Source organism: Cryptomeria japonica, chromosome 11, assembly GCF_030272615.1.
Source record: "Cryptomeria japonica chromosome 11, Sugi_1.0, whole genome shotgun sequence".
Lineage (NCBI taxonomy): Eukaryota > Viridiplantae > Streptophyta > Pinopsida > Cupressales > Cupressaceae > Cryptomeria > Cryptomeria japonica.
In genome coordinates, this window is record NC_081415.1 from 560,497,331 (window position 1) to 560,513,899 (window position 16,569).

Sequence of the window (16,569 nt, forward strand, 5' to 3'; positions counted from 1 at the left end):
CATTAAAAACTAAGGTAAAAATATATCAAATGGTATTAAATAGTAATATATATATTATATGAAAACTTGATGATAAATACTATATATTTCAGTAAAATACAATAAGAATAAAAAATAAGTATAATAAAAATAAGAAGGTATGTTGATAAGATTATAATATACTTCAACTGTGAAGATATAATATTAAAAATTATACTTAGACAATACGGACATAATATTCTTAATAAACTTAATATATACAATTAAACTAACACTAGATAAAAAGGAAAAGGAATTATTCTATAGAATAATATAAACTAAGTATAATAAATACTAAGCGAGACAGATTAAGCCAATAAATAAATTAGATAGGAAGATACAAAATGAAATAACATAAGTAAAACAACACAAACAAGCACATATCTAAGTATATAACATAAGAAAAACAAATCATATACATGTAACTATGTATTACATCAAGATCAAAAGAATAAAATGAGGTCAAGACCACAATAAAAGAAAAATCCAAGAAGATAAAAGGAGAGAAGAGACAAAGAGACAGAAGAACAACAAACAAAAGAAAGAATGAAAGGGAGAAAAAAAGATGGCCTCTAAAGAAAGAAAAAGGAAGGGAAAAAGAAAGGGGAGCACAATGCACCTCAAACAAGGTGACGAGAAAGGAGGGGAGCAAAAAGACACGAAAAGCGAAGCTAAAAAAAAGTTGAACAAAACAACACCAAACAAGCTAAAAAGGGGAGAAAGCTAAGGAGTGGAGACATAACATTTTCTAAAGCTAGACAACAAGGGCTGCCAAGAAAGACTGAATCTCCACCCTTCATCATGGTTGAGGTTGGTTGGATGATTGTTGACCTCAATGGATTCTTTGATTTTTCTCATGAAGAAGTTGTTTTCTTTGTAAAAGACTGCAGTGTTTTCTAGACAAATGTGGTGTTGGGTAGACAAGGAGTGGTCAGCAAGGGCAAACTTGGACACCCGATCATGCTTGAAGTCTGCGCTATGCTCTTTGATTCTAGTGTATAAGGAATGTCCTATTTCTCCAATGTAAGGGGTGCCACAAGAAAAAACAACCTTATAGACACCCGAGTCCAGAAAGATGTCTCGCGAACCTTTAAGAGGGGGTAAACGATTTTTCAATGTGATGTAAGGTTTGAAAGCACATCGGATGCCTTTTTTAGGAAGGATCTTGTTGATTTTATGGGAGAACCCTTCAATATAGGGGAGCGATCCACACAAAGGGGAGGGTTGATAAGGTTTGGAGTTGGGATAGAGCTGACACTTGACTTGGTCAAAAGTTCTAGAAATTTGTTTACCAGACTACCCATTTAGTCTAAAGACTTTACAAAGATGGGTCAACTCAAGGTTTAAGTTTTCTTCATCACAAATTTAATAGGCTTGCACAGTCAAAGTTTTAAGGACCCCCATTTTTTGGGAGGGGTGTTGATGAGATGAGGAATGAAGATAAAGGTCCATGTTGGTATTTTTATGGTACACTTGACGACCCAAAGATCTATCTAATTTTTTTATTAGAACAATGTCCAGAAAAGGAAGTTGGTTGTCTGATTCGAGTTCTTTAGTTAAGGAAATACGTTGAGTGATTCTATTAAGGTGTGCATGGAATTCTTCTAATTTATCTGGGCCATGAAACCAACAGACATTGGTGTCATCCACATATCTTTTCCACCACTTTGGTTTGAGAGGGAAAGTGTGAAGGGCAATTTCTTCAAAATGCTCCATGTAGAGGTTGGCCATGATAGGAGAGAGCAGGGAGCCCATCGCCATGCCATCCAACTGTTAATAAATAACACCTTAGAATGAGAAGAAGGTGGATCTAAGGCATACTTCAACCAAGCCAAAGACCTCAAAACTAGTCTTGCATTTAATGATCTCAATCAAGTCAAGGATTAGGACCTTGGTAAAGAGGGAAACAACATCAGAACTCACCAATAGGTCACTACTTTCTAATCTTTGGTCATTGATAAATTGGACAAACTAGTAGGAATCACGAATGAAGGCATCAATTTTAATTGCAAGAGGGCTGATTAATGTGGCAAGGAAAGCAACAAGTTTGTCCGTTAGGGAGCCAATAGTGTCAACAAAGGGTCTAAGAGGAACACCAAATTTGTGAATTTTAGGGACTCCATATAAGTGAGGCACAATTTCCTTAGAAGGAAAAAGACACTTATTCGTCGCGTCATCAAAGGAAGAACATAAGATAGCAGATTTGAAAAAATTTAAACTTTTGGAGCACGGATTGCGAGATAAGATTCTATAGATACAGGAATCCAAAAGGTCAAGCGTTTCAGAGATGTAGTCATCCCTTCATAATGACCGTGTCCTTACCTTTGTTTGCTTTAGAAATGATTAAGTCATTGCTGCTCATTAATTTATTGAAAACGAGAAGTTCAGACATAGGAATGTTACACCTAGGCGGTTTAGCATGCCTAAGGGCTACAACACATTCTTGTCTGGCTATCATGCGAAGTTGTTGAATTGCCTCCACAGAAGCATGTATCCTTGTATCTTTTGAACTCAGTCATAAGAGAAAAAAGTGGAATAAATTGTGATCAACCACAGTTAATCAATGCCTAGCATTTGGATTGTGCTGGAACAAACCAACACAGCTTTGACCCAGTCAATCTAGGCTTTTTTTAAATGCTGGTTTTTGAATAACTGTAATGTCCCAATTTTGAGCAGAATTTACTGGTGAGCATTTGCCCAGTTACCAAACTTTCCCATAAATAGCTTGGTGTGATTGAAAAGGACATTTTATATTATTTTTTATTAAGGAAATTTTCCTTTTCAAAAAAAGTTACTAAAGAGCAAAAAAATGCTTTTTTGAAAACCTAATGAAAAAGAAAAAGTGCTTTCCCGAAAATGCAATGAAAAGCAAAAGGTGCTTTTTCAAGAAAGTAGTAAAAAAGCAAAAAAAACAAATTAAATGGGGTGCATGTTTTAAGACACTTCTTCCTGCAAATAAAATTGGTAAGACATTAGTAAAAACAACATAGGAATTATTGAACACGGCAATACTATGGAAGACCCATAGGAAGGAAGAATGTGTGAGAATACAAATGGTATGCATTAAGCTTAACATGTATTTAAGTGTATGGGTACACCTCACATCTTATGCTTCATATCCTACGAGTATGCATTCCTCAAATCTAGTGCATTTTTGCTTCATAATTTGAAAAGTGTCAAATCAATCTAGACCCTATAAGAGTTTTAGAGCATTGACATTAGGCGTGATCTTATCAAAAGGATTGATAAGCACCTTTAGGTTGCCATCTCAGGATGTTTTACAAGAACCTAACCCTTCCAAAATGCTTTTGGGACAAAGATAAAAGTGGTACCTCCTCTGCCAGCACAAATCATTGTAAGTTTTAGTGGGAGCAGCATATGTTGACACAAGCAATTCTGCTTCTGTAACAACCAAGTTTTGTGTGCAAATACTTCATTCCAAAGAACTAGGTAACCAATTGTAACCCTATTGGCACTACTTATTGAAGTCATACAAGCAATATGATTAGTTACTAGATGGTGATGGCACTGCAGCCTGTTACACTATTTGTTAGTCCGCTGCCAGTAACAACCCACTGATTCTACAACATCAAACAATATTAGCAATGATATTAGGAAAAGAATGATATCAAAATATGCCAAAATATTAATGATGACATCTTCAAGATATAAAACCAAAGTTGCTGTAAACTCACAAATTGATATCACCTCCTTATAGCAACAGAGAAATTAACTGAATGTTCCATTAACAGACTTGAAGCCCTAAAAAAAAATTCACTCAGAAGGTTACACTCTCAATACAGCCATCGTGAACAATTTTCAATTGATAAAGTTTGAAGGACTCTACCAACCCTTATTAATTCTCACTTGACAAACAAAAATGTCTAACTTTGGGTATAAAATGATGAAGGATACATACCTTACATGACATAACAAAATGTGCAGTAATATATTCCACAAATAGAGGTGAGCCAATACGACAAAGCGGATAGAGACTGAAAAGGATCTAAACTGAAGAGTACAGATGTGTCTCCTCTTGTGTTGACTGTAAGTCAGAAAGAAATACAGGGCAATCATGAGTAGTGCAAACTAACCCCACTACAGGAAAACAAAATTCATATTCGTGGTATCCATTTGATCAATTCATTCAAGAATGAAAAGCAAATGAGTTATGCTTGATCAATAAAGGTTCATATACAAAATTGACAAGCAGTTTCGAGTACCATTGCATAAATGTGTGTCATGCTTCTAATCCTCTTCTCAATATATGGAAGTTTGCCCTTGTTTTGTCTCGAAGAGATATCCTTAGAGCCAACCGAAACAGTCTCTTACAATTACAATCGAGGAGAGAAAACTTGTCTTAAAATTACAAACATTGGTTGAGATAACACACAATTAAAGATAAGAGGAAACTTGTCTTAAAATTACAACTTGATATAATATCAGAGTAGCACAGTAATAGATGGATTACAAATTAGACTCCATGGTCATTCAACTATTGCTTGAGGACAAGCAATTTTGGGGAAGGGTGGACTGTCATGCCCTGCCATGAAGGGTTACCAATACCTTAGAAAGAAATAGTGTCTTGAGACAAGACGATTTTCCTAGAAGCGCGATCAGAAACATTATTAATGGACAGCTATTGGATGGGTTTGATGATAAACAGCAATTAGATGTAGCGATCTTGAGTAAAGAAAATACTAAGCAGCTAATTAAGGACAGCAATCCATGATGAAGTGCAACTACAAGAAAACCATTTGTGATTACTAGTAATTAACGAATAGACATCCATGAGGAGACTCGACCCCTCATGAAAGCGCAGACATTCCCAACAGTCGCACAACTTGAGGAAAATAATAGGATATAAAACCACAATGGGAGAGGATAGCAAGAGGCATGGAAGAACAGCAAGAAAGAGTCTCCGATATATACAGCAATTAATTATAGGAAACACATCCAGATTTATTATATCAAGTAATCACCATTGACTAAGAATAATCACAGCAATCAGCGAACAAGGGACAATAACCGGAATCAGAAACGTGTAAACAGCAGACACATATTCAGGATCAGACTCACACTAATCTGAATCAGACTTGTTATAGTCAGCATCTAATAACCTGAATGATAGCTATTGTGGTAAATAGTTAGCTTATGCATTAATTGTCAATATTTATTCCTTATATGTATGATTGGATATAAATTGCATATATCTGATTAATAAATCTGTTTGTAAACCCCCATCATGTATAAAAGGAAGGAGGTGTAAGGAAGGGGGAAATCATGAGGATTGCCATCTAGGTAGGATATCCCAAGTGGATGTCCATGTTGCCTACCACTGGGGCCAAGAGGACCAAAGCCCTGTTCTTGGGCTTAGATAGGACAATCTAGGAACCTCCATTACAATCTCCTCTCCAAATCTATAATGATGGCTATTAATCTTAGGAGATGAAGCATGGATAGGGAAAGCAGGTACAAGCACCCCACTAGGTAGTATACCTCGAGAGGATGTCCATGGTGCCCGCCATCGGAGCCAAGAGGGCCAAAGTTCCACTCTTGGGCTTCATGTGGGATGGCTTCGGGCGGACCTATCATGCTCCTTCTCCCACACCCTAATGTATTTGAAATGATGTTAGAGATATTACATGAATATCATGTGTTATGGACTAACCCTAATAATGGATGTATATTATATATGTGTATATAGTTGTTATGTTATGATTGCAGGATTCTATTTCAAGATCACATTATTTTAAGAGATATTTTACTTGGTAAAGATGTAACCCTAACCCTAATTTGTTGCAATAGTGATTCTAGGGCAATTAGGAAAGGGACATTACACTTTGATACTTCTATTTTTTAAGGGTTTGGAATCTAGACTCATAGAGCTTGGTTAAAAGTAATAAAATTATGAAAATTGGCATGTGCTATCAAAGTCCATGTGTTTTCAAAGGCCTTAATTTGGGCTTGGTGGTAGAGGCTCAATCCCTCAATCCGACCCTATATCACAACAAAAAGCGTAAAAGAGGCTTTGCCCACCCCAAAACAGATGCTGCCCATCAACCCAGCCAATTGGGGGCTGCCATCCCCAGACCTCCACTTTAGTTTTAATAAGATAAAAAATAAAAATCATTTTGGGCAATGCCAGATGGAAAAGCAACATTCTTTTGTTCTCTCGATTCTATCCCAATTAAATCCCAAGTAATTGAATTACAATGACACTTTTGGTTATCCTAAATAATACTAGTATGGCTGCAGCAGCATTGCAGACTTGTCTGAAATACAAGCATAGAGCCCCACATTGAGCTAGTAATGTCATGGCTCTAGGCTATGATTTTTGTTTTTGATGCCATGGATATGATAATCCATGAGTTTTGTACACGTAAACACTTGATAATATTTATAAATTTAAAAATGTTGTTTCCTTCAGCTCAAATTTATACTCATTTTGATCCATATATACTTGTGTATGTGATCAAAGTAGCTTCTAATTGATTAGTTTATTATGTCTTTAAAGTTAATTTAATAAAGTGTTCATAGTACAAGCTTTAATGCCTTAAAAAACCGCTATATTTCATGGCTTTTTCAATTTCTGAGTCTGAGTGCCAAATCCAAGTTGAGTCAAAAATCAGCTTATGGAGTCTTCGCCAAGTCTAAGACCTGTAACTATGGACTCGGTAGTTTCAATGCTACCTGCACATGAAACGCTTGTTCTATGGTTCTTTGGATTGTTGAGATAAAATGGTTATCCTTCTGTAACAAGACCCTCCAATTACATGTTGCGCATCTAAACACGCATTTCATACAGCAGAAGAAGGCATAGCAGAGATTGATTTCTCTACAGCTGGTTTCCCAGCATCTACAGTCAAGGCATTGCATTCTCATTCCCCCTGGCAATTAGTTTGCGATGGCATACAAGAAATCTGTGCACACCCTTGTGACACAGGTCAGCAATGAGTACCAGTAGTTCATGCAAATCCCTTGGTGAAGAATTTTACAGGATACACTATCTAGCAGTTCATCTGACAGTATACAATATGCAATCCTTTACAATACGCTATAATACTACATTAACATGTGCTCTGCTCATGTACAACACAGTAATAATTTTATCATCTGCTGTCTGTTCTTATGTGCTGTTTTACAATATTCTGCTTTCTGTTCACTTCAAAAATCTGTAAACTGCAATGTGGTTATAATTTGCTTCCGTGTATTAACAGCTCTAAGCTCCAGCAATTCAGATTGTTATCCCCCAAGTTCTCCTGAAATCCGGATCAACAGTGGTTCTTCCTACAATTAGGTGTAATTCCTGGGCCACTAGGTTAGCCACGCCCAGTACAATGGGTGCATACCCCCTTCAAAAAAACTTTACCCTTAGCTTTGAGCTTGGAATTTCTAATAAGCCTGAGTTAGCATTTAAGCCCTAATCTTCAATAGCTAAATATCAAAATGAAAATCGCATTTCCACTGTCATCTGATGAGTAACAAAATATTTTTTTTGAAATTCAAAAATAATATATTGCATTTCATTGACGAGCAAGAGCATTATATTTTATGCGGTATAGAGCTTAAGGTACATGCATTGCTGAACAGGGCATTCGATGGTTCAAATTGCCCTCAAGCAAATTAACAGCAAACTGAACTTAATAAAACTAGTGTCTAAGAAAACTAAAAAAAAATTAAAAAGATGATCATCGATTGCATTCTCATGATTTTGGAGGGAGTTTGTTGAGGAAATAGCAAGTGAGAAGAGCAACTTACAGGAATCCTGAGTGTAGCTCCAAGGTTAAGCCTGCTGCCGCTCCAATTATGAAGCCGCCGCCTGCTGCCCTGGTCACCATGCCTAGCGAGCAGCTATTTTCTGCAGTATTGGACGTTTTGTCGGCATTTCCAGTACCACTGTTTTCTTTCTTTTCAGCAAAGTTGGCACTCCTGCCATCGCACACATTGCTGGCATTCATGATAAAACAGTGTAGCAGATATTATCGTAGACTGCTTCGGAAAAGATTGGCGACCTGTGTTGCGCTTCTACAAAATTAGAAGTTATGTGGGGAGCGGAATTTCTGCGCCATTACTGCTCCGAGAGAACTTTCGCTCGGTACCTGAACTTTTTCAAAATTTCTTAATTTAACTTAGAAACTTGTTGGACAGTGTTTTTTGAAAACTAAATTTTTATTTTAAATGCTTGTGAAAATCTAATAAAGCATTTATATATCGTTAATAAATATATATTTCTCTACATATTTTATATATGTTGTTAGATATATATATGCTATCAACTAAACATAATTAAAAATTATATTTATATATTTTTATTAAATTATTATTAATCTATTTAATTTCAATCGTTAATGGATCTAGTAGGATTAATCTTACAAAGGATTTAGAGGGGAGGACAATTTGGGAAAAATCGTAGATGGGTGGATAAAGATAAATTATGATGAGGCCTCAAGAAAAAATCTAGGAGCCTCTGTTGTGGGATGCATTGCGAGAAATGATGAAGGGATCATTTTTGCAAGAGGAACACAATGACTATTGAATGGAACCAATAACGAGGCTGAGGCAAATGTTGTCTTGCTTGTTGTCTCTCTAGCAAACAAACTATCAGTCACGAAACTACATTTGGAAGGAGATTCAAAATAAGTTACAGAGGCAATTGATAAAGGTGTCTCCCAATGTTGGAAAATAAACAAAATTATTTCTATTATTGGCAAAAAAAAAATTCAAAAAAAAAACAAGATTTCAAAATCTTGCATGTTCAAAGGGAAGGAAATGTTGATGCAAATCGACTATCCAATTTAGGGTGTGATTTAAAGGACCAGATCGTGAGGCGGATTGAAGAATATGGGCTTTATAGAGGAATTGACAAGTCGTGTAGAGCATGATTTCAAATTTATCAATGGGAGGCAAATTGCTTCGTTTCATGTTGCACTATAAATGCACCTGGAGTTAGTACGCCAATGCTTTTCACTATATTCAGATACATGGCGGAGTGATCAAGAGAGAATTGGAGGTGGCACGTGAGTGTTAAACTCATTCGATTGAGTTGGCTATAGCGTACATCCTTGGAAAAAGGATGTATTTATGATTATTTATGGTGATGGGACAAGGGCAAGGAGGAGCTATTTAAATGCAAAGGTGGGCAACAACTTGGCATTTCCAAGGTAAGGTGGGCGTGGAAAACTCTAAACAATGATAGAAGGTCGTTGGATTTTTGCACAAATAGTAACCATGGAAGCAAATTTTTTGCTCCATTCTATAAAACAACAATTGGTGTTTTTTGGTAAGATTTCGAGAAAAAGATATAGGGGCATTTTTAAATTTGATGACCCCATATTCTTGCTGATCATGGAAATGCTACTAGGAGAGGAATATTTGATGTTGAAAATCCAATACCGAACAAATGCAGACATCATTTCTATGATGGTGACGTGGGGTTTGACATTTGGGACAAAGGAAGAGGTGATTTGGGTGTCAAAAGCATGTGTCCCAGATCATTTCATGTGTGGTTTAACCTCCTTGATGGTGTGGGCTATGGCGGTTTGTGGTCTGAAGCATCCATTTGGTGAGGGAATGATGCAAGAGGGGAATGAGGTGGAATTTAGACCATTTGTGCTCTAGAAAGATGGTACAAACAAAGAAGCCAGAACTGAGGAGACATGTTTGGGCTGGGAGAACCTAAAAGATTACCTCTGAGAGAAGGAGGTGGAGATGAGAATGGCATGGGAGGTGAAGCAAAAGGAAGCGGTCAAGAAGACCAAATTTGCACCCAAAAACTACTGGGTTGATCGTTGTGGTAAAACGAAAATGAAAGTGTAATTTGACTGTAATCTTATTTATTTTGTTAAAGAATGTAGGAGAAATTGGATGTTTAAAGTGGTAGTCTATATATCCATGGCAGTAAGCTGTGTTTTTGGGTGATGGGGTAGCGGATGATTGGCAGGCTTTTTCTTGTTTGTAGGTAGCTTGGTATGAAATGGGTAGTATAGGGAATTTCTATATTTCTCAGACAATTTTTAGGGGTTAATCCTTGATTTTTGATACTTTCATAATTGTAAATGTATAAACTTTTTATATTAATATTAAAACATAATATATTACCAATCAAAAATTATATATAATTAATTTAAAAAAATATATATATTATTTTATATTTAGAATATTATAAATAAAAATATACCATACCATTAATAATAAAATAACATAAATAAGAATTATAATAGTACAATATATTATGGTTATATAAATAATAAAATTTATTTTAGAATTGAGGTAACGATTAAGATCATGAGTAACATTAGGTTTAGGGTTACGGTTAGGATAAGGATTAGGGTTAGGGTTAGGGTTATGCTCAGATATAGTTAGGTTATGGGTTATAGATATAGTCAGGTTTAGGGGTCACTATTACATTAGGTTTAGGGTTAAGAGATATAGTTAGGATTATGATTAGGGTTAGGGTTAGATATATAGCTAGGGTTAGAGATATAGTTAGGGTTGCATTTAGGGTTAAGGTTCAGGTTACAATTAGAGATATAATTAGGGTTAGAGTTAGTGTTAGGATCAAGATTATGGTTATGTTTAGGTTTAGGGTTAGGGATATAATTATAGTTAAGGTTAGAATTTATGTCATGGTTAGGGTTATGCTTAGGGTTAGGTTTTGGGTTAGAAATATAGTTAGGTTTAGGGTCATTATTAGGCTAGGTTTAGGGTTAAAGATATAGTTATGATTAGGGTTAGCATTAAGAGATATAGTTAAGGTTAGGTTTTGACTTAGGGTTAGGGTTACAGATACAACTATGATTACAATTCAAGCTAAGGTTGGGTTTAAAGATAGAGATATAGTTAGGGTTACATTTGGGGTTAAGTTTAGAGATCTAGTTAGGATTACAATCGAGGTTGAGATTAGGGTTAGGGTTAGGATAAGAGTTAGAGTTAGGGTTAATATTACAATTGCAAATAGGATTAGAGATAGAACAACAATATAATAGGGTTTAGCTCAATATTAAGGTTGGGGTCAGGGTTATGGTTAGAATGATAATCATGGTTAAGGTTATAATTAGAGTTAAAATTAGGGTTTCTATAAGCATAAGGGTTAAAATTGGGGTTAGGGTTAGAATTTTGGTTTCAAATAATGCTACAATTATTGATGAGGCTTGCAGTTGGCACTATTTTATCCTTGCTTTTATCAAACTTTTATATGTCTAAGACTACATCCTGAACCATGTTAATACTTTATTAATGATTTATAGTACATGTGATGAATGAATATACTATGTGTATTTTTATGGTTGATAAAATCTCATAATGTTGTAAATAGTGCTAATGTGAATAAATGCTTGCTCTGAGATACTAACCTACAACTTAAGGATTAGTAGTTAGCTCACAACAAAAGCAAAATGTGCCCTTATAACCCATGTGGAAGAAGTCAAAGGATAGCGGTTGTAATTGTTATGAAGATTTGTTGACCTTGTCTTAGAAGAATAAATGCGTGAAGGATATGAAGAGCTCATAAGATAATGAAGTTATGCTTCATTAAGTCATGCATATGATTCTTGCATGCTCCTATCTTTGTGTAAATTGTTTGAATAGGAGTCCAACTTGTACTGAGACTTCTATTAAGTTAGTTGTGGTTTTCAATTTCACAATAGAATAAGTCATCCTCTATGTTAGAGAAGATTGACAAGTGTTCTTAGTAGATTACGACATGTAATTAGCCCACTCTCTCAAACTGTATATAAAATCCAATTTTGCCAAAGTTGGGAGATCTTCTACATATGTGATATAGACAAGATTATGTCTAGATTTTTTATTAATTAGAGAAGTTGCTATTAGTATTTGTTATGTGCTAGTTGAAGATGAATAAAGTGAATGGTTGATTATGTGCCGAGTTAAGATTTCTTTATGATCCGAGATTACATCCCCTTCAACAAGATCCACTTGACATAGTGCAATCCTCTTAGAGTTAGTTTCATTTATTTAACATTAGCTATACTATTCATTGCTTTCATATATTAGTTGATATTCTTATTCTTCTTTAGTTAAATGCATGTAATTTGTTAATTAAATTGATAGTTTATATTGTCAGTTAAAGAGCTACAACCTAGTCACAACATTGTTTATCCATAGCCATTTATGAGTTAACTTGCCAGTTATCCGCAACAATTGTCGTACAAATAGGTTTATGATTTTAGCAATATTTTTGTTTCAATTAATTGATAGACTAAGTTAGTACTCTTTACAAAACTGATATAGGGCTTAGAGAGTCCTTGGCTGCACATACAATGCCAGCATCATTCAAGTACATACATCCCTAGTGTATAATTAAATGAGCCTCTCAAGGACAATAGGTTACATAATTTAGAGATATTTTGATATGTTAAAAGTATGCATTGATTTTTCTGAATCGGCTAAATTACATAGTCACTGATCTATGTTTTAAGGGGTCATACGGATGTTACAGGGTGAACAATGAAGTCGAGCTAGCATAAACAAATGTAAATGTTGTAAACTTTTTGATATCAATACAAGGGTTCAACCCCCTTAGACTAAGTTTCATCTATCAAAAAAAAAATTATAAAATAATTACTAAAAACCTTTACAAAAGAAAAGACAAATAACAAATTAAAAGTTTGTTTTTAAATGATCACATATTTGTTAAAAACTAATTTTTTAAAGAATAACATGAATAACATAAAGAGAGGAAAACTACTACAATTTTCATAATAAATATGGTAGGGTTATTTACTTGTTAATAAAATATTTTTTTGTTTTGTTAAAGATTCTATAATATTTTTTATCTATTTCTTCAAAGAATAGTCTTTTTGTTGAACATTATATTTGATTCTATGATGATCGTTTGTGTTATTTATAGTAATTGAAGAAAATTAGAACATAATGTATTACATCAACTATCTTCTAAAAATTTTAATCTTTTTCTTTAGTATTTCACTTGGCAAGCTGTCTGTCCTTACTTCATTTTTTTGTAATGATCATATGTAACTCATGGAATTATGGTATAAAATAATATATAAAATAAAACAATTTTATATTTATAATATAAATATGTTTTTAGTAGTCACTTAGTAGTAAATCTTAATAAAAGAATAATGGAAAATTTGGGATTTTGCAAGGATTGGTTGAATTGAGTTTTTAAGTGCATGTCAAGCCATTACTTCTTAGTAATAAAGTTTAGAATGTTTTGTTGAGCAAATGGCAAAAGGACAAAGACTTGTGAATGGAAGGGAAGGGAAAACAAACCCTAAAAACCCTAGTCATAGAAATAGTAAGGAGACCATCAAAGTTGATTTATCAAACTATGTAGATCAAGATATATTTGCCTTCCATCATATTGCAATCATTGGGTGAATATTGGGGGAAACACACACAAAGTAAAGAAATAAAGACATGGGCGAAAAACAGTTAGCCAACATTAAAAGAAATATACTTTATGCAAAAGCAATTTTTCATGGCAGACTTTAGAAATGAGAACAAAAGAAATAAGGTACTGGAAAATGGTCCATGATGATACAATGACTCATATGTTTTTACTAGAGATGGGTTCCCCACTTTGATCCCACTACAATTAACCCAGTAAACAAACCCTATTAGATTTGATTATACAATCTTCCATTTGAATTTTGGTGTGAAGACAACCTCCAAACAATTGGCAACAAAATTATACAAACCCTAAAACTTCATATGGGCAAATAGTATGACACACATTATGCCAAAATTCAAATAATAACAATCGCAAAAGTTTCCCAAGAATTAATATGAAGACTACGACAAGAATTTGGACCCAATGAATGGAAATTGAAGAACAAAAATTCTATTGTGTACAATAGAAGGAGAGGAGGCATAATGAGGAAAGATGTATAATTCCCCCAAATTAAACATGGAAACCAAAACAATAAAATTTGAACAAACAAGGCAAGGAAAACGGGAAGGAGGGAAAGGAGTCGAAGGCGACAATGGAATAGAACAACTTTGAAAACTCTAACTTAGGAGATGAGGCAATCAAAGAAATTGGTCATTAAGAAAATAATGTGGAGAAAGATGCCAAAAGCTTAGAATAAAAAATGCTTGATGTTATGGCATGAATAGAATTCAAGAAGCTAGAAGACAATGTTCCAGAATACCCATTTTTGGGGACTACAAAAAATCAAAGTGAAGACGAATTGAACATCCTGGAAATAAGAACAATAATCCAAAGAGTGGAAAAATCTCAAAAGTCGAGTCCATCCATGCCTACAACTAGCAAGAAAACTAACAACAAAAAGAGGATGAAGGACAAATTGTTGTCAAACCAATCATCCATCAAATCCTCTTTACTCAGATCCAAGGCAAGGAAATCCTCCCTTGGAGGCTAATGAAGATCCTCGCGTGGAATGTTAGGGGCTTAAACTCCCCTAATAGGCACCGTATGATCAAACACCAAATCAAAAACCAATTGGTTGACATTATCCTTCTATATGAAACAAAAGTGTCTAACAAAAATGTTAACTCTTTTGTGAAATATTGCTAAATTTGGGTTGAATATACACACTATTTAGAAGCTTAAATTAGGGGATTAGGTATACTGTGGAAACCAAGCAAGGTGGCAATTTTCATTCTATCTTCTAACCAATACTAGATAAGGTGTGAGATAAAAAAATTAGTTTCTGACATGCATTTCATTATATATAATATGGCCTGATCAAAACAAATAACAAACAAGAATTGTGAAGGATTTTGAGCCTAGATTTACAGGGACAACAAGGGAAGACCATTTTGGTAGGGGATTTCAATGCAACTCTACACCCAAGTGAGAAGGTAGAAGGGATCTATTAGATGGCACAAGCACAAGAGGATTTTGACCTTTTTGTCAGAAATTGTGGACTGACATCATATTACTCCCTCAAATGGAAAATATACATGGAAAAACATAAGAGTTGGTTTCTTCAATATTATAGAAAGGTTGGACCGATTTTTAGTATCTATAATAACCCACTTAGCTAACCCATTATTTGAACCATTTTTTTTGTGTGTTTTAATTCAATCGCTTACTCTGGGCATTTATCCAAACGGGATAGGCATCCTTCCAACCGGGATGGGCATCTAACCAAACAGATTAGGCATCTATCCACGCGGGGCAAGGCTTTCATCTATCCAATTGGGATAGGCATCTACCTAATGGAGTAGACATGTATTCGAAGAATAGGGAATTCTCTGGCCAGAGACTTTAGACTCATCGAGACCATCTAGATCTCGAGTCACTCTCTAAAGACTACACCCCCTACTAGGAGTGCACTGAGGTCATCGTCTTTAGGAGTAAATAAAAATAAAGTAAACAAGCTTGAGTTCCACCTCGGAATTCGGCCTAAAGCCTCAGGAAGTCAAGCCAATCCATACGGGATCCCTTCCAAGCATGCATTGATAAACCTCCAATCTCCCAAATAGTGATACCATGCCCCTTTGATTATAAGATCAAGGAACTTCAAAAAACAACTACTCACCCTTAACCAAAATCCTAGCCCCATCCTTTAACGCCTGGGTACTAGGGACAACTTCGTCCCTAAACTGCCTACATACCTGTTTTAGCACGGGATCAAGGCGTATAGTATGTAGTTATGGTTTCTATCTATGGTTTAATGTAAACTGTTTGGTGGGTACACAACCCTTTCTAGGGACAATGTCCCAAAAAGTTTCTTTGTTATTGCTACCCACGATAGTAGCTTTGAAGCAAATAGGCTCAAGGTGGCCTTTTGCTTGTGGCCTAAAAATTTTGTCCTATTTCCCCATCATATGCACCACCCTTGACCCATTATCATCTGCTGAAAACATCAAGATGAATAAATTCCAAACATCATATGCAACCAAACCCTAATGGGGTTTTCTAAGGTTTAACAGAGCGGATGTAAAATTCATTTATTAAATTTATCTTTTTTAGATTATCGATCCAAGGGCAATTACCTGCCCCATGGATTTTAACTTCCAATGACCCTTATTTCTCCCCAATGATTTATAGGTACAATGCCACAAACGTCGTTATTACAATTTTATTAGGCGTTAAGTGCAGTAGTTCAACACGACAACATTACTCGTAAGTGTGAACCAAAGGCATTGTAGATACCGAACACTGCTAAGGTTTTTTTGTTTCCAACTCCTCTTGTTTAGTTATGAAAGCTTAAATAACATATGTTTAAAAGAGCTATGAAAAGAAGCTAGTATACTATTGAAAACTTAAATAAACATTATTCCAATGCAACTAGAAAATGAGATCATTATTTGCAAATATTTAAACAATTGAAAATAGGCTAATTCTTGAAAATAAAAGCAATTACTTGAAAATACCATCTTATTGCTATCAGTGATTATATACTCAAATGGAGAGGGACTATTATATCTAGCTCCTTGAGTTATAACTTGCAGGGTACTAATAAAAGAGTAACTTGCGTAACAATAAATATGTATCTTGCTTGTATATAATGAATATATAATTCACAAGATTCAATGATATTGTAACTTACATGCAAAACAATGTTCATTTCTTTAATGAGGACAATTAAAAAA

The 16,569-nt window shown here is 34.8% G+C and overlaps 1 protein-coding gene across 3 annotated transcripts in view; it reads right to left on the reverse strand.

Moving 5' to 3' along the window:
* The window catches only part of LOC131034636 (uncharacterized), a 125,035-nt gene extending 116,858 nt beyond the window's left edge, over positions 1–8,177 (reverse strand). For 2 of the 3 annotated variants that reach the window (XM_057966185.2, XM_057966187.2), the window contains exon 1: positions 7,780–8,177. In XM_057966185.2, coding sequence (XP_057822168.2) covers positions 7,780–7,979 — 200 coding nt within the window. In that variant the 5' untranslated portion in view covers positions 7,980–8,177. The remainder of the gene's footprint in view (positions 1–7,779) is intronic. The other variant, XM_057966183.2, reaches the window with a different exon arrangement.
* Positions 8,178–16,569: the final 8,392 nt, after the last annotated feature.